General features: G+C 37.1%; 1 protein-coding gene across 1 annotated transcript in view; it reads left to right on the forward strand.

Annotated features, from left to right (window-relative positions):
• LOC129365155 (ryanodine receptor 3-like) overlaps positions 1-22,772 on the forward strand; it is a 99,337-nt gene that overhangs the window by 63,975 nt on the left and 12,590 nt on the right. Inside the window, exons 41-83 of the mRNA XM_055038125.1 lie at positions 133-247; positions 733-865; positions 2,012-2,115; positions 2,262-2,397; positions 2,592-2,778; positions 2,893-3,001; positions 3,382-3,502; positions 4,036-4,205; positions 4,377-4,597; positions 4,809-4,899; positions 5,402-5,542; positions 6,526-6,689; positions 6,829-6,907; positions 7,242-7,331; positions 7,412-7,558; positions 8,457-8,519; positions 8,679-8,754; positions 9,014-9,137; positions 9,289-9,404; positions 9,484-9,551; positions 9,655-9,776; positions 9,926-9,975; positions 10,711-10,771; positions 11,542-11,780; positions 12,334-12,415; positions 12,506-12,636; positions 12,770-13,093; positions 13,202-13,442; positions 13,539-13,626; positions 14,533-14,625; positions 15,247-15,261; positions 15,853-16,023; positions 16,570-16,629; positions 16,719-16,853; positions 17,314-17,426; positions 19,355-19,451; positions 20,558-20,667; positions 20,925-20,976; positions 21,050-21,100; positions 21,232-21,331; positions 21,412-21,491; positions 21,564-21,640; positions 22,118-22,191. Of these exons, the coding sequence (XP_054894100.1) occupies positions 133-247; positions 733-865; positions 2,012-2,115; positions 2,262-2,397; positions 2,592-2,778; positions 2,893-3,001; positions 3,382-3,502; positions 4,036-4,205; positions 4,377-4,597; positions 4,809-4,899; positions 5,402-5,542; positions 6,526-6,689; positions 6,829-6,907; positions 7,242-7,331; positions 7,412-7,558; positions 8,457-8,519; positions 8,679-8,754; positions 9,014-9,137; positions 9,289-9,404; positions 9,484-9,551; positions 9,655-9,776; positions 9,926-9,975; positions 10,711-10,771; positions 11,542-11,780; positions 12,334-12,415; positions 12,506-12,636; positions 12,770-13,093; positions 13,202-13,442; positions 13,539-13,626; positions 14,533-14,625; positions 15,247-15,261; positions 15,853-16,023; positions 16,570-16,629; positions 16,719-16,853; positions 17,314-17,426; positions 19,355-19,451; positions 20,558-20,667; positions 20,925-20,976; positions 21,050-21,100; positions 21,232-21,331; positions 21,412-21,491; positions 21,564-21,640; positions 22,118-22,191 (5,021 nt within the window). The remainder of the gene's footprint in view (positions 1-132; positions 248-732; positions 866-2,011; positions 2,116-2,261; positions 2,398-2,591; positions 2,779-2,892; positions 3,002-3,381; positions 3,503-4,035; positions 4,206-4,376; positions 4,598-4,808; positions 4,900-5,401; positions 5,543-6,525; positions 6,690-6,828; positions 6,908-7,241; positions 7,332-7,411; positions 7,559-8,456; positions 8,520-8,678; positions 8,755-9,013; positions 9,138-9,288; positions 9,405-9,483; positions 9,552-9,654; positions 9,777-9,925; positions 9,976-10,710; positions 10,772-11,541; positions 11,781-12,333; positions 12,416-12,505; positions 12,637-12,769; positions 13,094-13,201; positions 13,443-13,538; positions 13,627-14,532; positions 14,626-15,246; positions 15,262-15,852; positions 16,024-16,569; positions 16,630-16,718; positions 16,854-17,313; positions 17,427-19,354; positions 19,452-20,557; positions 20,668-20,924; positions 20,977-21,049; positions 21,101-21,231; positions 21,332-21,411; positions 21,492-21,563; positions 21,641-22,117; positions 22,192-22,772) is intronic.

A 22,772-nucleotide genomic window follows, 5' to 3' on the forward strand; every position in this document is an offset into this window, starting at 1 on the left:
CATATTTCATTGTAATTTGATGATTGAGCAACAACAACAGGCTGTTTAATTATGATCACTTGTGTCACTAACATTTAGTCGTGGGTACTTTTTACCCACATATAGTAACAAGTCTCTTATTTTACTTTACAGTGATATTATGAACAACAAGGTGTTTTACCAGCACCCAAACCTGATGAGAATACTGGGCATGCATGAGACCGTAATGGAGGTCATGGTCAATGTGCTGGGAGGAGACAAGTCTCAGGTTTGAAAACATCTGGATCTGCACTGATTGTTATTTATTGTTAAGTATCAGTCAATCAGAGAGGAACCCACAGATGTCAAAACTAGTAACAATGTTACTCTTATCCTCATGAAGTTTGTGCATTTTCCAATTTTGCGTGTGAATTATGGTTGTTTGAATTATGCTTGCTGGCATCGTTCTGACAGCATTTTGGCAGAAAGACTGGAACAACAGAAAGTGACTGAGTGACTGGCAATGCGTGAATGTGTTACACCTTTTACATATCAACAAGAAATGAAAACATGTAGGAATATGTGAGAGACACCGAATTTATTAATTTAAAGTTAGAAACCAGTTGTACCCAGATTAATGTAGTCTTTAAATCAGCCTTATCTGAAATTATACTAATTCATATCAGTTTACAGTTAATGATGTTGTAAAAATATACTTCAAGATGAAAAGAGGATAGGACATAATCATGTTGTTTGTTTAATGGCATCTTACAGGAAATTGCTTTTCCTAAAATGGTAGCCAGTTGCTGTCGCTTCCTGTGCTATTTTTGCCGGATCAGCCGACAGAACCAGAAGGCCATGTTTGACCACCTCAGTTACCTGCTAGAGAACAGTAGTGTGGGTCTTGGTAAGTATGTCTTTGTTTAGTAGCCCCACTCTGAAATGGATAAGCTCAATTTCCATGTGGTTTTACAGCTTGTAGAAGGCACAGACTGGTTGGAAGTAAATCTAAAGAGTCTTGAAAAAATAACTTTCTAGATCTCTAGTTCTCATACTTTTTAGATCAACAATTGTATTTTGATAGTTTCACAGTTTGAAATGTTTGCAGAGCATTAAAAGAGTACTGTTTAGGATTTCCTTTTTTACATTGGAAATTTAAATCCTTCCATTCATCCATTATCTGTTCACCCTTATCCCTATTGGGGTCGGGAGTTGCTGGTGCCTATCTCCAGCTGTGTTCCACCTGGAAAATTTAAATCCAGCAAGGTCAATTAATTTTTAACTGTACTTGCTCCCTTTGGGTTCTACAGTATACTGAACACGTCAGATCAATCAACTTATATGCAGATGACGACCATATTTGCTTGCCTCTAAAGCCAAATAATCAATTTACCTTAAAGCCTCCACCAAAGGTTTTTGATGTCATCAAGGCACAGATGGTTCTTATTTCCTGAGCTTCACTGAAAATAAAACAGATGATATTATTAACCTTGTACTTTGTCATGTACCCCTCGTTGCCATTTTGGTTCTCTCATATCTCTGGTCTGTGTTAAGAATCTTATTAAGGATTATAATCTCATATTTAATATTCAAATCAGCTTTATTTTGAGGAGCAGCTTTCTTTAGTTAGTAATAGATAGTAAAACCTAGGTCAGTTCTGCTATCATGCTCATCTGGATTTACACAATGCACAATGTGAGTAAAATGGCAATGTTTTAATTTATTTTATAAATTTTATTTACATCTGGTATGTTTTTTTTGTATCTTGTCTGTTTTTAGCTCTTTGCACTTAAAATCTCTACATAAAGTTTGTGTTTACTTTGTAATTGATTGATGCCAGCATTTCTTCTTTATATGTTTAAAGACAACCCAAATACCACCATTGGAACTTCTAGCAACCATGTCTACAAGATATTAATTGATTGAAGAGTATAAAGGGGAAATAGCACCCTCTGCTGTTTGTTGAGATTATGTTGCCTTGCACATCAGTGGGAACATGCACTAAAATGGAACTGTAACCAACATCTGGATTTATGTGTCCTTGGCATTTTAGCTTCACCAGCAATGAGAGGATCTACACCTCTAGATGTAGCTGCATCCTCTGTGATGGATAACAACGGCTTAGCTCTGGCACTGGAGGAACCTGATCTGGACAAGGTAGGACTTGTAGCTTCTTTTCACTCAGTAAAAGTCGGTCAGTCTGATTCCAAGACAAATTAAGATTATGGACTAATACATATCAAACAAATAAATGTGCCTTATTTTTGTCATCACATAATGAAAACAACATTATTCATCTGTAGGTGGTTACATACCTGGCTGGATGTGGTCTCCAGAGCTGTCCTATGCTTCTGGCTAAAGGGTACCCAGACATTGGCTGGAACCCCATAGAAGGAGAGCGTTATCTCTCCTTCTTGCGTTTTGCAGTCTTCGTCAATGGTATTTCTGCTTTCACTCACATTTTTCTTTCATTCAACATGTCAATGTTTATGCTGCTCTTTTCCCCTATGAAAGCATCAGAATCTTCAAACAACTTCATTTACCTGCTTATGTTAAAACAAATAATTAATTCAGGAAGAACAAGCTTCCTGTACGGTCTTGAATGTACAAGCTAATTTCTGTTTGTGTTCAAGGAGAGAGCGTGGAGGAGAACTCGAGCGTTGTGGTGAAACTGCTCATCCGACGTCCTGAGTGTTTTGGCCCTGCATTGAGAGGAGAAGGAGGAAACGGCTTACTGGCTGCGATGAAGGAGGCTATTAAGATCTCTGAGACTCCCGCTTTGGACCTGCCAGGCTCTGTGCATAGAGTCAGCTCTGACTTGTAAGTCAATGATTTTAAATAATGACGATCAGATGCTCCTTCTTCCATGCATGAGCTATTGTGTAGGGCCTTTAAAAAATTTTTTTTTTCTTCTTTGATTAATTTCTCTGACAGGTCAGCTGATGGCGATGATGAAGAGGAGGTGGTTCACATGGGCAATGCCATCATGTCATTCTACTCTGCCCTCATTGACCTGTTGGGACGCTGTGCCCCTGAGATGCATGTATGAATTTTTTTTTTTTTTTTGATTTTGACATTTTTGGTGCTTCTGCTAAACATTGATTAGAGAAGTTCTAATCAGAGATTTGTTGCTAATTTCCGCTCTCTGGTAAATCTGAGATCGTAAATCTCTGATTTACCAGAGATTTATAATCAGCATTGTGAAGCTCTGGCCTTTCGATGCTGATTTTGAATGTTTCTGATTTCTCTTTCAAAACTGTACATACCACACAAGAGAGCTTGTGTTTTTTGAAAACAGGATGTTGCATGAGAGATTGAAAACTTAAAATGACAAAAACAGATCAAATTTATTGTATTATTGTTGCTAGCTGTATATTCTTGATATTTTAAGACTCTTAATTTTCTTGGATTTGCTTCCTTTAGCTCATCAACAAAGGAAAAGGTGAAGCTCTGCGCATTCGAGCAATATTACGTTCTCTTGTGCCCACCGAAGACCTTGTAGGAATTATCAGCATTCCCCTTAAAACGCCCATTGTCAACAAAGGTACCTGTTAGTATATTTTCCTTGAATATATAGTACTATTGACATATAACATAAACATGTATTTTTATGTTAGAGATTTCTATTTTATACTTACATAATTTATATACATGTATATCAGAAATCCCAACAAGCAAAATGGGTAACAAAGCTTTTTAGATTTCATGCAAAGCATAAAGTTCTGGATTTCATTTTATGTCTTTTTAGTAGCCCAACAGTTTACAGTACTCTCCCATGACTTAGAGTAAGCCAGATGATTACTGTGACAAGCTGTCTTGCTCCATTGATCAATCTGAATAAGCATGACAAGATTGGACATTACATTTGCTGCAATGACTCATCATTTTTTATCAAACGCTAAACAAGAAATACAGTAAGTGACGGCCTGGAACCAAAAAAAAAAAACTACCTCGTCTAATCAGAAATGACTTGCTCTTATGTACTGTACATGTTTTCTTGGTTAGTTTCATGAGTGAACTAAGCTGTTTAAATGTTGTGCTATCTTTCCTTTTTCTGTTTGTTTTGATTCTTTTCAGATGGATCAATGACTGAACCGGACATGTCAGCTAGCTTCTGTCCAGACCACAAAGCCCCGATGGTGCTGTTTTTAGACAGGGTGTATGGTATTGAGGACCAAAGCTTTCTGCTTCATCTGCTTGAAGTCGGCTTCCTCCCCGACCTGAGGACGGCTACCACTCTAGATACGGTAATTTGAGTTGACAGCACAAAGAAATAAACAGCCATGATAACATGAGCTTCAAGACCAATAATCTCTGGAGAGGAATAGGCTCATAAGGCTGTGGTTTTGACATGCATAGCTCACACCTGAATGATTCTGTTTTTTAAACCTATACATAAATGCATATTCTCTCTCCAGGAGGGACTCTGTACCACAGAGACTGCCCTGGCTATGAATCGCTACATCGGCTCAGCCATGCTGCCTCTTCTTACGCGGTGTGCACCTCTCTTTGCTGGCACAGAGCACTATGCCACTCTTATCGACTCCACCCTGCACACTATCTACCGGCTGTCCAAGGGCCGCTCGCTCACCAAGGCACAGCGGGACGCCATTGAAGAGTGTTTACTGTCTATTTGCAAGTAAGAAATACAAGAGTAGATTCAAAGTTTCTCCTGCCTGTAATAAACCATTCATATGAACTGTATTTTTTTAGTGGCTGTCAAGGGAAATTATATTATAACTCTCAGCTCAGTTTACTTATTTATTCTTTTATGTCAGTGTGATGGGTTTGACCGGAGTTTCAATATGCCCAGAGCAAAAGTATTATCTCTGTCTAACCTCACTGTGCAGACACCTCCGCCCCTCCATGCTCCAGCAGCTCCTGCACCGTCTCGTCTTTGACGTGCCCTTGCTGACTGAGTACTGCAAGATGCCTCTAAGGGTTAGAAATTATTAACCTCTTATATCTTAAATAAAGTGTCTTGATTTTTAAAATTTTACTTTTCCCTATTCCCTATTTTTCCTCTCTAACCTCTCTTATGTCTGTGTGGTTTTTGTATGCTCACACTTTGTTCTTTGGATGTATTAGGTTATTAGCTTTGTAGGGAAATACTAAAACCTTATTCACCCCAGTTCAACAGACGTGTGGCTTTTAATGTAATGAACTGCAGGCTACCAGTCTACTTTTTGTTCCCACTTTAAATCTGAGACATGGGAAAAGTGGTAAAACATTTATAAAAACCTGCCATTTATGATTTAAAAATAATAATGTACTTGTTGGATTTTATGGTTAAGTGCCTTTTGGCTATAAAGTGATTCTTTGGAAAGAATGTAATTGTTAACAACTGGTCTTTAAATTTATGTAAACTATTAATCTTACTTTCATGTCCATAACACACTTATTTATTATTATAAGCGTTCCTCTTTATATTCATTGCCTCCAGCTTCTAACCAACCACTATGAGCAGAACTGGAAGTACTACTGCCTCCCCTCAGGATGGGGTAGCTTTGGCACAGCATCTGAAGATGAACTTCTGCTCACCAAGAGGATCTTCTGGGGGGTGTTTGATTCTCTTTCACAGAGGGTAAGGTGCTCTTTTGTGGCACTTTTTCAGAACTTTGTTTTGTTATACATGCAAAATCCCGAAAGCAAGTATATGTGCTCACATGTGATTTTGGTTTTGAATTTATATTTAATAATATACATACTTTGTGAAACATAAATTTCTATGTAAAGCTACTAGAAACATGAATAGTACCAATTTGAAACTCATGGAGATACACAAAAACTCTTGCTAGTAAAGCAGTTTTCTAGTCATACCGACCATACAGTGTGCACATACAATACAAGTATGATTCAACCTACTATAAAAGCAATATGAGTTTATGCTCATATTGCAATATCAAGATCAGTGGGGAAACATGTTAACACAGCTTACACATTCAAAATTAATATCTTAGTGTATATATTTAAACAAATGTTTTTCATATCACTTTTAGCATGCAATTGTTTTATTTCCTGATGTAAACCCTTGTTTTATCTATCAAAATATGACCACAATTTTTGTAAAGCATAAACTTTATTTGTTTTTCTCTATAAGATGTATATTTCATTTTGACCAGCTTTTACTTGTACGACTTTCTCTTTATTGTGTTTACCTGTTATTGGCCAATAAATTTGTTTCTATAAGTAGATCTAAAAAACCAATTCAAGACAAAACAAAACTCATTAGCCTTTTATTCATTTGTATGTAGGAAATGCTTTCGACATGTTAGCATTGCACATCGCCAGACTCAGCACATCTCACTAAATGCCCCATCACGGAAACAGGCTGTGCAAAGAGTTGGGCAGAGAACATCGATATCTGGACAGCCCATCATTGATCCAAGTCCTTAAGTGTGTTGGTTCTTCAGGCTTTAGAATAATTCTTCATTAACGTCTCTTCCTCTGACCCATCCGGTTTAAATTAAATGTAAAACACATTACTTGATTTGTTGAGGACAGTTCCTTCTCTGTGAAATGTTGTAAAACAGAATTTATTTGATAAATTATGCCCTTTTCTTGCAGAAGTATGACCCAGAGTTATTTAAGATGGCCATGCCGTGTCTCAGTGCTATAGCTGGAGCTTTGCCACCAGACTATGTGGATGCCTCCATTAGCATGGCTGTTGAAAAGCCCGTTTCTGTGGATGCTCAGGGAAACTTTGACCCCAAACCTATCAATACTTCCAAGTAAGCCATTTTAGACTCTAAAGTCAATTAGAAAAACAGCATCATTCTGACTAAATATATTGAGTAATGACATGTTAATGACTTTGCTAACATGTGTCAGCTCATGCTTTCAAAGTAATTGTTGCCCTCTTTTTTTTAGTATTGTGTTACCAGAAAAACTTGAACATTTGACCAACAAATATGCTGAGCATTGCCATGAGAAATGGTCTGCAGAGAAGGTAATGTTAAACTTAATTCTTGGATTGCAGGTGATGTTTGGGTGATGTGGGTTTTTAAATTAGAGAAACACCATGAATGTTTTGAGAAATTAATAAGGTCAAAATAAAAGATGGGCAGAAAACAATAATTATTTCTAGCAAAGCTTCTCATCCTTTTAGTGAGTGCTCAGACTGCATTGTAACATTTGTTGAACATTTAAGTAAAGCATACAATAACAAGTTCTGAAAACATTGTAACTCTTAAATTTGTGTTACGTCACCTTACGTCACGTTATTTGCTAAACAGCAGGATCAGTGAATATCACTTCAACTTTTGTTTCTGCTTGTATCTCAGGTGCTGCTGGGGTGGAAATATGGGGACTGTGTGGATGAGAAAGCTAAAACTCACCCTCAGTTAAGGATCTACAAAGCCCTGACAGAAAAGGTAAAAACATGTGCTTAGAATATCGATGTAAAGGCAGATGCCTGTTTGCTTACATGCTATTTTTTATTTTTGTATTGCAGGAGAAGGAGATTTACAGATTGCCCATTAGGGACTCAATTAAAAGCATGCTGGCCATGGGCTGGAGCATCGACAGGACAAAGGACGGAGAGAGTATGTCTCTGCAGAGGGAAAATGAGAAAATGAGGAAAATATCTCAAGCTTCTCAGGTACAGTTTGTTCATTTTTTGTCCCACAAATACAATTTTGTTTTTTTACTATTGAATCTGTGTTTCTCTGTTACTATAGCAAGACAAAATTTTGTTGTTGCCGCTGAATTTTAAAGACATATCACCGATCAGATATGCTGGTTAGAGCAATCCTGGGAAAAAAAAAAAAAAAAAAAGAAAACATTTAGGAGATGGAAAAGATTTGAGACTTTTCTCAAATCTCAAATCAACCTCAATGAAGGTTGAACAACACTCCTCTACCTTTCAGCTGAGCAGTGTTGTTGAACAAGCAGCTAGAGGTACAATGACTTTTCCAAATCTTATTTGTGTCAGATGGCCCAATCACAGTTTATATTTAAAATTAGATGAGAATCTGCAGTGAAACTTGAACATAGATGTTCATTGATGTTTTCTAGTCTGACTGAATTTAAGCTATTTTGGAAAGAAAAATAAGCCAATACCCAATAAAATACATAATAAAATATGACAAGAGTCTGAAAGGTATGAATACTTTACGTAAATCATGAACATTCAAAAATAAGTGTTTCTCTTTCTGTTTGAAACAGAACACAGATAATCAGTAAAAATTGACAAGAAATCTTTCACAACCCTTCTGTTGTGCACTTTCTACTATTTGTCCAATTGTAATTAATATTATTTTGAGTTTTGAAAATGTGAGTTTTTAGCTGTTAGCAAATGCTCTTATTTTTATACTGTTGCTACTTTGTAAGGATTTATGCAGATCACTCATACTGTGTTAATCTCTTTCCACAGAAGCTCTTAAAAAATCAAGTGCTCCTTTATGAAATCCTTTTAAGGGAGAAATCTTGTTTCATAAAAATGTTCATTTGTTTCTGAAAGCTGACATTGTCCCACTTTAATCTATATGTGTTTCCAGGCTAATGGCTTTAATCCCAGCCCGATAGACACAAGTATTGTGACTTTGTCCAGAGAACTGCAGGTGAGAAACTCAGCTTCATTTTATGTTTTTTCCCTTTTTGAATCAAAGGAGCTCGCAAATGCACATCAGATCAAAGCAGCCTGTCCTGAATATGAATGAGTTCTGTGGGCGGGAAAAAGGTTCCTCACTGAGTTTGTCTCTTTTTGTCTTCACTCCGAGGGGATGGTGGAAGTAATGGCTGAGAATTACCATAACATCTGGGCCAAGAAGAAGAAAAGTGACCTTGGAAGCAGAGGTGCATAGTTAATGAAGTGTATTAGGAATGCAAACTGCACAAAGACACCAGCTAAATAGAAAGATTGTTTATCTTTGCATGTGGGAAGATTACAAAGCCATGCATGGTTGTTATTGTTGTCTTTTTCATGTACTTCTGGTCATATGCATGAGAACCTCTGTGTTCTTGGGAAATTAGGTTCAGCCACTCTGTTTGCCCTCACACATTGAGTGGTGAGGAAGAAACTCACGTCTCAAAAAAGAGCCATTTGTCGTTTCAGGCGGAGGAACTCATCCTCTACTGGTGCCCTATGACACGCTGACAGCCAAGGAAAAGGCCCGTGATCGAGAAAAGGCCCTGGACCTTTTTCGCTTCCTGCAAATTAATGGCTATAGCATTACAAGGTCAATATGCTGTGACTATGTCACTGGTTGCGTTAAGATCTTAGCAGCACTTTATAACCATCACTGATTGATTGACTGCTTTATTAAATGATATAAAAAGTAAATATAGTGGTTGAAGAAAGTATTTTACAGACAAGGTCTTATGTTGCAGAGGTTTGAAGGACTTGGAGCAAGATTCCTCTTCCATGGAAAAAAGGTTTGCCTATAAATTCCTCAAGAAGCTGCTGAAGTATGTCGATTCAGCCCAGGACTTTATCGCCCACTTAGGTATGATGCTGTTCCAAAGCTTTAAAGTTGACTTTCAGATTTCCTGTAGTCTAAAATTGCACATATTTTCTCAATCTAGAGGCAATGGCAGCCAGTGGAAAAACAGACAGGTCCCCTCATGAGCAAGAAATCAAGTTTTTTGCCAAAGTAAGAAAAGTTAACAAATACAAATATCTATAAGTGGATTATTTTGTATATAGTTTTATTATGGCATCTGTCCAGTCTTACATCCATTGTTTGTGGTCTTCAGGTTCTTCTCCCACTCATCGATCAATACTTCAAGAACCACTCTTTGTATTTCCTCTCCTCTCCCAACAAGAACCTAAGCAGCAGTGGTTATGCCTCTAACAAAGAGAAGGAAATGGTCACCAGGTAGAAATTCACATGCTTACTGACAACAAACAGAAAACATGTGCCTTTCTGCATGTTCTTTTTTAACCTGAAATCTGAATCACTTCACTTATGTAAGTCACTGTGATTTACTGATTTTTTTCTCCCTATTTCTCCTCTTTATGCTACAGCCTATTTTGTAAACTGGCAGCTCTTGTCAGACATAGGATTTCTCTTTTTGGTAAGCTGACACTTCTAAGTCAGTGATGTTCTTGCGAATGTGTTTTTTGTGTAACATCTTTTATAGATCATCCCCTGCAACCTTTGTTAGCAATTTATAAAAACATTTGTCAGCTGTCTGAATTGGAAAAAGTCATGCAATAGCAAAATGATTGATAATTATTGCGATGACATTTTTCTGGGATTTTTAGCATCCTTAGCACTGCAATCAGGTTTGGACCTTTATTGTTGTCCAACTCCATCCAAGATGCAAAATTTACTTATCATTCATTAGTTTATTTTTGCAGCAACTAGTCTTCAGAATAAACCAATATTAAATAATACAGCATTTCTTTGCAAAATTAATTAGGGATTCTTCCCATATTTCTTGGGTTATTGGTTAAATAAAAAAGGCAAACAAATGCAAGATTTAAATTACATTTATCAAACAGAGCAACAGCAGAAAACCAATTAAGATCATCAAATGCCATACAAAAGGAAGAAAATAAAAATTACATTGGCATGCAAATCATGAGTTAGAATGGGCCTTCCAATGAGGCTGGCCTGTCAGAATATTTTTAGCCGAATAAATTTTAGCAAATAAAATTGACACAGAATTAACCAAATTTCTTGCAAAGGGTAATTATTTTGTTGATTTTTTCTTATTCATATCTAAGTGCATTTATTTATTTCTTTCATGAGTCATGTGAAAACGCTGCTGTGTATTCATACTAATGGTCATTGTGTTGTTTTGTAGGGAGTGATTCCACCACCATGGTCAGCTGTCTGCACATCCTGGCACACACTCTCGACACCAGGTGCGTACAAATTAGGCAGAGCCCAACACACACAAGAAACTTGGCAGCTTAGATTTTCCCTCCTAAAAAAAAAAGAAAATCTCAAGGCTATTATTTTAGGTGACCATGAACCGTTTTGGAAGGTTTTCTTTTCGGTATTTTCCTTTAGACAGTTTTTATTATTTTAGAAGATACTTGTATCAACAAAGAACATCCATTGACATTAAAATAAGGCAGAACACATTTTATGCAGCACTTGTTGCCTGAGGCTCATAATGCTCTTTAGAATCATGGTACTGTTTGTAAATGCAGCTCATACATAATGAGGCTAAATCAGCATTACATTACAGTGTCTTGTTTATGCTGTAGAGCTACAGATGATGCCCACATAAGCATTTCTCATCTCTGCCTTCTTTGTTCCCTGACACATCAAGGCCTAACAATGGGTAATTTATTTACTCATGTTATGAACTATGAAATGCTGAAAATGAACACACTAATCATACTAATGTGTTGTGCTGTTTCATGAAGTTTTTTTCCGAGCTTCAGAAATGGCTGACTCACCTTGAATTTAAATTATCTCCCAGTTCACTGGATGAATAATTAATGGTACAGTTTTTGGACAGACAGGCTAATGCTCGTGAATTTTATATTATGTGTGAAACTGTTCCAGACTGGTAGGTTGTAGCAATTGCATTTATGCATATTAAGTAGTATCTGTGCTATACACACCAGTGGTTCCATATGAAATGTCTTGAGTTATTTTTTAATGCTCTTGTTAAATCTAACAGGACAGTGATGAAGTCGGGCTCGGAGCAGGTCAGGGTGGGGCTCAGGACGTTCTTTGAGAACGCTGCGGAGGACTTAGAGAAGACCTTTGAGAACCTGAAGCTGGGGAAGTTCACTCACTCTCGCTCCCAGATGAAAGGCGTGTCGCAGAATATCAACTACACAACTGTGGCTTTGCTTCCCATCCTAACTGCTCTGTTTGAGCACATCACTCAACACCACTTTGGAGTAGATCTGCTTTGTAAGTCCTGACAAAGAGGGAATGATCAAAGGTGGTGGGTTCGTTTTTACCTTGTTTTGAAGCTGAAAAAGACTTTTATCGGCTGTGAAATCTTTTAACACTTGAACACCTGACTGAACAGATCTTACATGCAAGACTTTTTCTAGCATACTGCAGAACACTGTGCTCATATTAGTTCCAAGTGATAAAGAGAAGTTCTAAAGTTTGACAACAATCTCCCTCTGTCCATTGAGTCACTTAATTTTACTTCATTTAATTTATTTGTTTGGGACACTGTACATTAGCCAACATTACCGCAATTCATGATAGTCTAAATATGCAGAAATCAGCACATTAAGTACAAAAAACAAAACACCTCACTATGCAATTCAAAAGACAGAACACAGCACAACACACACAGTGAAAGAAGACGCAAAAAAATACACAAATAATTAGCAGGCGGATAGAAACAATCGATCAATCAATTGATCATCTGATCACATGCGTCCGTATACAACTACTGTAACAACACTGCTGCCTAAATGTAACATTTTTCTCATTTTTTTTTCTTCAGTGGATGATGTGCAGGTGTCCTGCTATCGAATCTTGACCAGCCTCTTTGCTCTTGGCACTGGAAAAAACATCTATGTGGAAAGGTATCCTCAGTGTAGATTTTTAAGTGAAGAGAATACCTTAGCAGAAGGAAAAGAAAATACATTGCCATTTAATAATTTTGTATTTCTAAGGCAGCTGCCAGCTCTCGGTCAGTGTCTGGCCACTCTTGCTGGCGCCATGCCTGTAGCCTTCCTGGAGCCAAAGCTCAACACGCACAACCCCTGCTCTGTTTTTAATACCAAGAGTGCCAGAGATCGAGCAGGTGAGTTACAACTTGATGATAAAAGTCAAGCCTTCATTATTCTTGAACAATTTCCCCCATTACCAACAGACACATGTAAAAACATCACAAGCTTCTGTGACCATGTGTGGATAAAACCCTTGCTATGTTTTAGTGCTGGGAATGCGAGAATCTGTTGAGGAGATGTGTCCTGGGATGCCGCGGCTTGACGGGCTCATGAAAGACATCAATGACATGGCTGAGTCTGGAGCGCGCTACACTGAAATGCCCCATGTGATCGAGGTGGTGCTGCCCATGCTGTGCAACTACTTGTCCTACTGGTGGGAGAGGGGCCCTGAAAACCAGGCTGCCAGTGGTGGAAGCACTTACTGCACTACTGTCACCTCAGAGCACCTCAGCCTCATTCTCGGCAACATCCTCAAGATCCTCAACAACAATTTAGGCATCGATGAGGCCTCCTGGATGAAGAGAATTGCAGGTACTGATGGAATTTTATGTACTTAACAGACACAATCTATAAATCATTGCATTGCTGAATTATAAATCACATGGCTTAAAATTTGGATCTTTTTTGTTCAATGTTTAGTTTATGTGCAACCCATCATCAGTAAGGCTCGCGCAGACCTGCTCAAGAGCCACTTCTTGCCCACCCTGGAGAAACTAAAGAAGAAGACAGTAAAAGTGGTGGCTGAAGAGGAGCTTCTGAAGGCCGACAGTAAAGGAGACACCCAGGAGGCCGAGCTGCTCATTTTGGATGAATTTGCGGTGCTCTGCAGGGATCTTTATGCATTTTACCCCATGCTCATCCGCTATGTGGACAACAACAGGTTAAATAAGTCATAGTTATTATTTTATAGTTGAAATGTTATTGCGCAATTTGAGAAAACAAAGTTCACATCATTTTTATTTTTCTTTTATTGCAGGTCTAGGTGGTTGAAAGAACCAGATTCAGACTCCAATGAGCTTTTCAGAATGGTTGCAGAGATTTTCATCCTCTGGTGCAAATCTCATGTAAATAATTCCTTGGTTCCTTATTAACTTACACTGAAGTATCCATATCACTAAAACCATTCATTGGGATTTGATGTGATACACAAACATAAGTAGTGTATAAATGAGTAGAGGGTTTACAGTTGTTATATCAATAAGAATCTGACAAATATGTGCATCTGTACTCAGTCAGCTTTATCCTTATATCCTTGAATAAAATCCAATGCAGAATTTTAAGATGTTTGAGTTGTTTCCCCAGTTTGTGACAGAAATTAGCAAGCTCTCCAGAATCCTAAAATGTGCCTTCAAAGCGTTTTTACTGATTTTATGAATTTTGAAGTGAGATTTGTGATCCTCTAAACTGTTGATGGTTTGGAAATAGTTTCTATTCTCTGTTGTAGAATAGAAACTATTTCTATGCAGTATGACAGACCTAGTGGGGGTGGAGAAAGAAAAGCTGGTCAGAGTAAATAGAAGATAGATAGAGCTAAATACAACACAATCTGGGAATGAAAACCTGATTTAGTTTGCATAAGCTTCAACAAAATAGCACAGGTTTTCCCTCCTCATTTACAAAATCCCTAAACACAAAACCAGAGCTGCTGTGGAAGCGTTTTGATCAATGGATGTCCTTATGTTAGAATGGTCCATATAGTCCAGACCTAAATCTGATCAAAATTTGAAACGTGATGTTCACAGATGCTTTTCACATTAGTCCTTATCTTGTTTGATTAAGCTGTAATTGCAGCCAAATGTGCTTCCACAGTACTGACTTCCACTGCAAAGTTATTCATCACTTGTGTTAGTCCATCACATATTATCTCAATAAATATGTTGAGATTGCAATTTCTTAAGATTTTGGTTGTAACTTCACAAAACATGACAATTTATAGAGTGACATGTATTATTTCTTTTTTTCCCCCCCAGAACTTCAAAAGAGAAGAGCAAAATTTTGTGGTTCAAAATGAAATCAACAATCTTTCTTTCTTGACCGGAGACAATAAAACAAAGATGTCAAAGGTATATTGATTCACTGGCATATTTCTTCACAGGGATGAGCTCAAATTTACATGTTCTGGACTTTATATACAGGAGATTGATGAGCTGTAACAAAAAAAATCTAATAATTTACTATTTTCATGAGATGTAAAAAGAGCAAAGACACTATGAACATGGACATTAATACGACACCATGTTAACATCTTCTCTGCCATGTAAAAAATATTATTTTGTCAATACATGTGCTCATATGTTAACATGAAAATGCTATAAGAATGTCACAGAATTGGGGTGTTCGCTCCTACAATACACACACATCTGAGAGGATTTAGAAATGGAAATCAAATTTGTAGGAATACACTATGGAGCCTTTTGATATTATGTAATCTTTAAATCTTCTATGTGTGTGTATATTGTGTGCATGGTTATTACAAAACCCCCCAAAAAACACTAATTTTCATTCCTCAGCTCCAGTACATCTGCTTGGTTGAGCACTTTGAAGGAAAATAAAATGTTTTTCATTGCTCTGCATGTCCATATAAGGAGGACTTTGTGCCTCCGTTATTAATCACCCTCTCATCCCTTTTTCCCCCTAACTGCTTCTTTCTGTCTGTCTCTATCTATCCCTCTAACTCAAAACAGTCCTTTAAGGAAAAGGTAGAGTGATGCAGTGCATGTGCTGTTAACCTGCCAGCTTATTGGCTTGTAAGCACTTGTCACGAAGCAGAAAAGCCAATAGCTTGTGCCTGATGTGCTATAGTCTATAGTTTAGTTATATATTGTGCTTCATGGTTGTTTGTGGCCTCCATTTATCACAGTGTGTGACGTGGTCAATTTGTTCATTCCTCAGTGCTGTATGGGTCAACCACAGTTCATCTGGTATAAAAAGCTTTGCCCTTCTGCAACATATTATGTGATTATGTGTGTGTTTGCAGTTGATTGATCATGATATTCCTCTTGTCTGTAGCCAATAGTTAAAAGCTATATGTTTTTTTGTTGTTAGTCTGTCGTTAGCATTCCTATATGTGTGTTTGTCAGTGTTTATACAATATTTTCAAGATAAATTAATATTTGTGAGGAAATATGTGTTTTTACTGAACTAGTTGTGGAGTTTTGTACACAGTAAGTGCTTTGTTAAATAAATATTCTCCAATGCTACCATCACTGAATTTTGACCAATAAATTAAAGCTTCTAGTTTTTACTCGCCACTACATGTTTTTTTGAATATGTCATGATTAACTTTTCAGTCTGGAGGACAAGACCAGGAGAGGAAACATAAGAAGAGGCGCGGGGAATTTTACTCCATTCAGACCTCATTAATTGTGGCCGCTCTGAAGAAGATGCTGCCAATCGGCCTCAACATGTGCACCCCTGGGGATCAGGAGTTGATTTCTCTTGCCAAGACCCGCTACCTCATGGTGAGAACCCATTTGAAAAAAGATTGAAACTCTTAATAATAACACTGCCTAAAGAAATGCAAATTGATGCTGTAATAGAAAATACTTGAATGTCTTGAAGAATTTTGATACACCTTGGAAGTTTTTCATATTTTCATTTTATTTTCATCTCTTGCGAGACACCTACACATTAAGTTAATTTAAAACAAGTCATGGATTTGAAGCACATATTTGAATTCAGCCGTAGTATCGATCACTCATACAGTCATTTTGATATATCTAAAAGTTTTCTAATAGTTGTGTTTTAGCTGATGTAAGGCAATGCAGGGCCATGCACCCATAGGAAACAATATAGGGAAGCTCTTATCTTCTTATTTTTATAAGTTCCTATGCTACTCATGGAACTCACATCAGAATTTTTTCTGCCTTCTTTACTGCTTCAAGCTTGATATTTTGTGATAATTTTGAAATGGCTTTGCCAAACTTTTTATTGTGACCTGACCTTTTCTTTCTTGCATGTGGTTTGCAGTAAATCTCCCTCTCGCTCTCTTTATCTCCTCCTTACAGAAAGATACAGATGAAGAGGTTAAGGATCATATACATCAAAATTTGCACCTTCGAGAAAAGGTACAAAAGTAAAATTTAAGTACATTTTCTCATTAATCAACATTTTGACATTATACTTTGGTTTCAACTTTATCTGAATATTATCTTAGTCTGAGGACCCTGCTGTGCGGTGGCAGTTGAATCTGTATAAGGACATCGTGATGAGAATTGAAAGCCCCCCTGACCCTGAACGAGTGGTTGATCGTATCCAAAGGATCTCTGCTGCCATCTTTAATCTGGAACAGGTCAAAATAAGGACACATTACTCATTGGTGGATGTGATGGCAGAAACTATTTTATTTTAAAATTACAACTGGAATGATTTCAGTTGGAAGAACTTGTTATGGTAATCAGATTTTAAAAATCATGAAAAGCATAGAAAGTACTGCAACAGATAGATGACTGAACTTCATCATTGCTTTGCAATAACATTTTGACTTGTTATAGTCAAAATGTTACACACAAAAAAAAACAGATATGAATGTCACATTAATAATTAGTTTATAATGATGGTTGTAACTGTTGTTTTCTCAGTTGGAATTATGATAAAGCACATTAGATGCACGTTTTTTTTTTTTTTTTTTTTTTTTTTTTTTTTTTTGTTTGTTTGTTTTTGTTGCCCACTATGGTTAAATTTGTTGTTTTTTGGCACAGCCAGCACAAAAAGCTGTAGTTTTACTTTTAATAATTGTCTGCCCTCTTTAGGTGGAGCAGCCACTGAGATCTAAGAAGTGCGTATGGCAGAAGTTGCTGTCCAAACAGCGAAAGCGTGCAGTTGTTGCCTGCTTCCGAATGGCCCCCCTTTATAATCTACCAAGGTACTGCATTACACAGTTAAACTAAAAACATTCACAGTTCTCTTTTTTAAACAGTCTCTATCCAATCATCTTTAATGGTGAACACTTTGTATTGCCTCGTTGCTGAAATGTGCTATCTAAATAAAATTACCTTTAACTTTTTACCTTCATGAGCTAAGGGCAAAACTCTGCAGGAAGCTTCTAGGCACCTTGAACAAATTAGAAATGGTTCAATAAATGCTTTAGGATTTCTTTTTCTACTGTGTTGTCTACTTTTGCTGTTTGTTCAGTTAGTTTTTTCTCCTTCCTGGTTCTACACCCTGCATTAATGAATTGCCTCTCTCTGTTTAGAATATTCATACATAACCTGCAGTTGCTGTTGTCATATGAAAGAAGGAAGGAATGAGCAGTTGTAATTTTCTGGCCTGCTGCTCTCTAACTCAGTCAGAGGACGTCAGGCAGAGTGCGCACAGCTTTGAGGAAAACAATTAACAAGTCCGATACCTCAGGGTGGCCTTCTTCAATATGTGCTCAGATCCAGCCCGCCTGTCTGACAGCATGACTCATTTATTCAGAATTATTGACAGTAACGTATGACTCAGAGTAGGTAATAATTACTGGATGTTATGCACAAAGCTGTGGGTTCTTATTTTTCTGTAGAGATTTATATGAGAAGTATAAAAATGAAGCTTCTCTGTTGCACTTTATGCTTTGTCAGATGTCATCTCTTTTGTTTTTTTCTCTCTTTTCAGTCCTTATTCTGTCCCCTATCTCAGACTTTGTTGTACCTCTGCCTCATCCCAATAGGCACAAAAATAATAATTACTTCATGAATTCCTTCCGACACATTTGGCTGGGGATAATGCATGAGAACACAGACTATGACAGTCTGCTCTCGGTGCTGACGGTAAAGAAGTGCTAACCTAGTACTGCTCTCTGGCTTGTGGCTACGCTTGTTTCCCTCTGGGCACATTTTCTGCCTCAGGTTTTCCCTGGTTAATCCACTGGTCCACATATTTGCAGTAATATGCTCTGCCTGAAGAAAATTGTTTCTTAAAACTTTGAAACAATTTTCAATCTAACTTTCTTCTTTTCTTGAAAAAAGTCACAAAAAATTAATCTGAGGAAAACAATTTAATAAGGCGCATCTCAACAAATTAAAATGTCATAATTAAGGTATATTTTCCCCAGTGATTGAATCAAAAATTTAACATTTGGCATAGTGAACTCAGTTTGACTCTTATATTGCATATAAGATTGGAATGGACTATGTGTGTCATTAAATCTGATTTATTGTATTATTGTGAGTTTGATTTATTCCCAATTTGAATCTGTTTTTCTTATAAAATGCTTTGAGATGTTTTGTGTAAATATGCATGGTATGAATATGGAAAATTAAACTTAGGTAATTGTCATGTCCAAAAAATTCATAAGAAAAATATCCAACTGCTCTTCCGTCATTGATGCTTTCACTAATAGGGTAAGTCAAATAAGGTAATTAAAGTGGTTAAAAGCTGTTTCTGATACTAATGGAAAATTGAGTGGAAGTAGAAAACTTACACAATGGTTAAATTATTGAAATAAATTGGTGTATTTTTAAAGAATATAACAAAATATTTGTTTAATTAGCTGTCCCTTTGAAGAAATTTACAGTTTAATAGCAGAAAGGTAATTTAAATGGCATTCTAATTTTTGAGAGTCACCTTTTCATGTGCTCTGAAAAAAATGTTGCTCTGGTTGACTAGCGGGATATCCTTCCCAAAATCCAACAGCTGAAATCTTAAAGGTGAAAGTAACACTCATCGACAGACTGTACATGTAAAAAGACCAGCTGGATGTGCCAGAACCCTAAACTAACCAGCATCAACCCCTTCTTGAAGGAGCCTATCCTCCTTTGGCCTCTTCCTTCCTGTCTAACCCAGGCTTAATGTCCTCTTACCCCTTGCTAGGCATCGCTCTATTAACCTTTTCCTTCTGGGATATCAAAGTATATGGATAGAAACAGAAGAGTACTCTTTTGAGGAGAAGCTGGTGCAGGACCTCGCAGTAAGTAGTCATGCCTCTCACCTCCCCAGTTCTCCTCATGTACGTCCCTATGAGCTCTGCATAGTTTATATGCAACAGTCTTTGTCTCGTCAGTGTCATGCCATTGTCATTTTGTGTAACCGAGTCACTCCTGGTGATCCAGGTAGTGAAGAGATGTGTTTCAGGTAAGCATGACATCTCTGCTGATGTCAGGGCCACTTGATGTGTTAAACACAGGTAAGGAAGCATCCTGTCACAATGCTTCAACTTACCGGTTTAAATTATTAAGTTTGTCTTTCTCAATTGTTTTCACTCCCAGACTTCATCTGTCAGTGTAGAAGCTCAAAAACAGACACTATAATTGAAGTTTTTGTAGCTTCACACACATATATGCATAAAATCACAATCACACACATCTTCTCTGCAGCAAAGTGAAAGCATCTCTACTTTTAAAACCAAATCATTTTTAAAATTCCTTGGTTTTAGAACCCAAGATAAATAACCAAAGAGTTAAAAATGGAAAAAGAAAAAAAAATCAATGTTTCAGAAGATATGCATCTGAAACATTAAGCTTCAGATACTTAATGCTGCTGTCTCTTTATTTCTGCCCTTTATAAGATCACACTTCACGACTACAGCAAGCTGATATTAGCTGATTAATTAGTCACGCTATCAGCTCACAGCTTGATTTACTGTGTTTTAGCTCTAGGTCATTTCAGCACTTATGTCTAACATAACATTAAAATGTACGTAATTTGTGGAAATCTTACCACAGAGACCTTTAGCTCTTTTAAAACATTTTAAAACCTTGATTACAGTAATAAGCCCATGCCTGGTTTCAGTGTGTGAACTCATTTGATATTTGTGTTATTAGATAACATAAATATCTGTAATAGGAGAGTCATACTTAACTCCATCCACATTCAACACCATCTTTTAATGCATTTGTATGCCAGATTGTGTGTATAAAATATGCCTGTCATCATTAAGCATGTGGTCTGTATAGCGCATGTTATCAGATATTTTCTTGAGATGTGGAATAAAATAAATGCACCCACAAAGTGTTGGCTGTTCAGGATATGAAGTATCATTCTGAGTTACAATTCTGATTTGTTCCTTTTGCACAGAAAACACAGCCTAAAGTGGAAGAAGAGGAGGAGGAAGAAGTCAGAAAGCAACCAGACCCTTTACACCAGCTCATCCTTCATTTCAGCCACAACGCTCTGACTGAATGCAGGTAAATTCACAGTCACACACACCTGGCCACCTGGCAATGGCACAAGCTGCTCCATCTGTGACGCATAACTGCTTTGGACCTCTTCACAACTGATAATGTGGGTGTTAAGTGTGAATTGCCCATTTTTGTATAAAGTAGGGAGACCTCATTAATGTTGCTGGTGTTGGAACAAGTGGCTAAAGATGATTATTTATAGTTAGGAGGCAAATGTCAGATGTGCAAAGTCTAACTAGAAATGCATTTCTTTGTTTTATTAGTTCATTGGAAGAGGATCCCTTGTATATTGCATATGCAGATATGATGGCAAAGGTACAGCATTTCCTACACTGTTCTTGTATGGTACTTTGGAAATGGTACATTTTTAATCTTTGCTTTATTTCAGAGTTGTGCTGAAGGTGAAGAGGAAGAAGAAGGAAAAGAGAAAACATTTGAGGTACTGTTACCTTTAGGGTTTCTTAGTTTATTATTATTATTATTATTATTATTATTATTATTATTATTATTATTATTATTATTATTATTATTATTGTGAACACTTTTTACAAACACCTTGATGTCTAATAGGAAAAGGAAACAGAGAAACAGAAGATGCTGTATCAGCAAGCCCGACTGCATGATCGAGGTGCAGCAGAGATGGTTCTTCAAATGATTAGTGCCAGTAAAGGTAGGAAAACTCACACACCTGTATGCTGTCCTGCAGCAGCCATATTTGGTCAATTTATCATCCATTCTGCATCATCTCAGGTCGACTTGGTGCCACTGTGACTTTTACCCTCAAACTGGGCATCTCCATTCTCAATGGTGGAAACATTCTGGTCCAGCAGGTATGCATCATTTCTTACGTTGACCATTTACCATCTTCAGTTTATCTGAGTAATCTGGCTTTTATTATACAGAAAATGCTGGATTATCTCAAGGAGAAAAGAGACGTTGGGTTTTTCAAAAGTCTGTCTGGATTGATGATGTCATGCAGGTAATGACAATACCATAGTTCAATGTAAGATCTAATTATGGTACAGCATGTTTGACATAGAACTGGGGTTGAAAATTGGCTTCTCATAGCACCAGTAGTCAGTAATAAATATAAGATTTCCTGGACAGCATGGAAAAGCATGAAATTTGACTCATGTCATTCAATGAATTGAAGTTCTATTTTGGGATAAACATATATCAGTGTTCATGACTTTTTCACAAGGATGGTGCTATCTTAAATATTTGGAATAATTGTTTCTTGCGGTGTTCAAAATGGCAACTCAAATATTTCACTTATTTTGCTTTTGGGTCTTGATAAATGATCCTCAGAGCTTTTGACTTTTGCACGTTTCAACAGCAGATTTCTTTCCCTTTCTTTCCCCAATTTTATAGAATTTGCTGAAAAAGTTGAAAAACACAGACAAACACAGACAAATGAGATTCTGTGGTTTGATTCTGTGTCATTTCTGCCTCGCAGTGTCCTGGATTTGAATGCCTTTGAAAGGCAAAACAAAGCCGAAGGCCTGGGGATGGTTACTGAAGAGGGATCAAGTGAGTAAGGATGATAAACGTGGTAAAATCTTCTTCACAATCCTAGCTCTTCTTTGACATTGCTTCTGACTGATCTTTCCTGCTCTGGGGGATATTTAGTTGACTGAAAGTGTTATAAAAAGTTTATTGAAGTCAGTTTAAACATTTGAAGAAAGATTTACTGTAAATTGATATTTGTCAGTGATGAGACTCTAGACCCTCAGTAATAATAATCCAGTAGTTAATTTGCTCTTTTTATACGCAAACCGGCTCCTAATAGATGAGTATCTTCATTAAAATGAAAATTAAATCCAGATGACAAAATCTGTGGGTTTTATTGGACCAGCTGATGGGGCATTTAACCATTTACTGATGCTGTATGTGAACAAATTTCTAGCTCAATCTGCTTCAGCACAGCTGGTGGCGTTATCACCTAGTAAACAACCCCTTATTTTCACATGATTAGCTTCTGATCATAATGGTTTCTAAGATGACTGCAAAACAAAACAAAAAAGAGATTCGATTAGCTTGCAAGAACATTTGCTCTTTGGTTTGTTATTGCTTAAATCCATCTCCATGTCATGTGTTTCTTGTTTCATGTT

The sequence above is a fragment of the Poeciliopsis prolifica genome, unplaced genomic scaffold (genome assembly GCF_027474105.1).
Source record: "Poeciliopsis prolifica strain line A6 unplaced genomic scaffold, Auburn_PproV2 SCAFFOLD013, whole genome shotgun sequence".
NCBI lineage: Eukaryota > Metazoa > Chordata > Actinopteri > Cyprinodontiformes > Poeciliidae > Poeciliopsis > Poeciliopsis prolifica.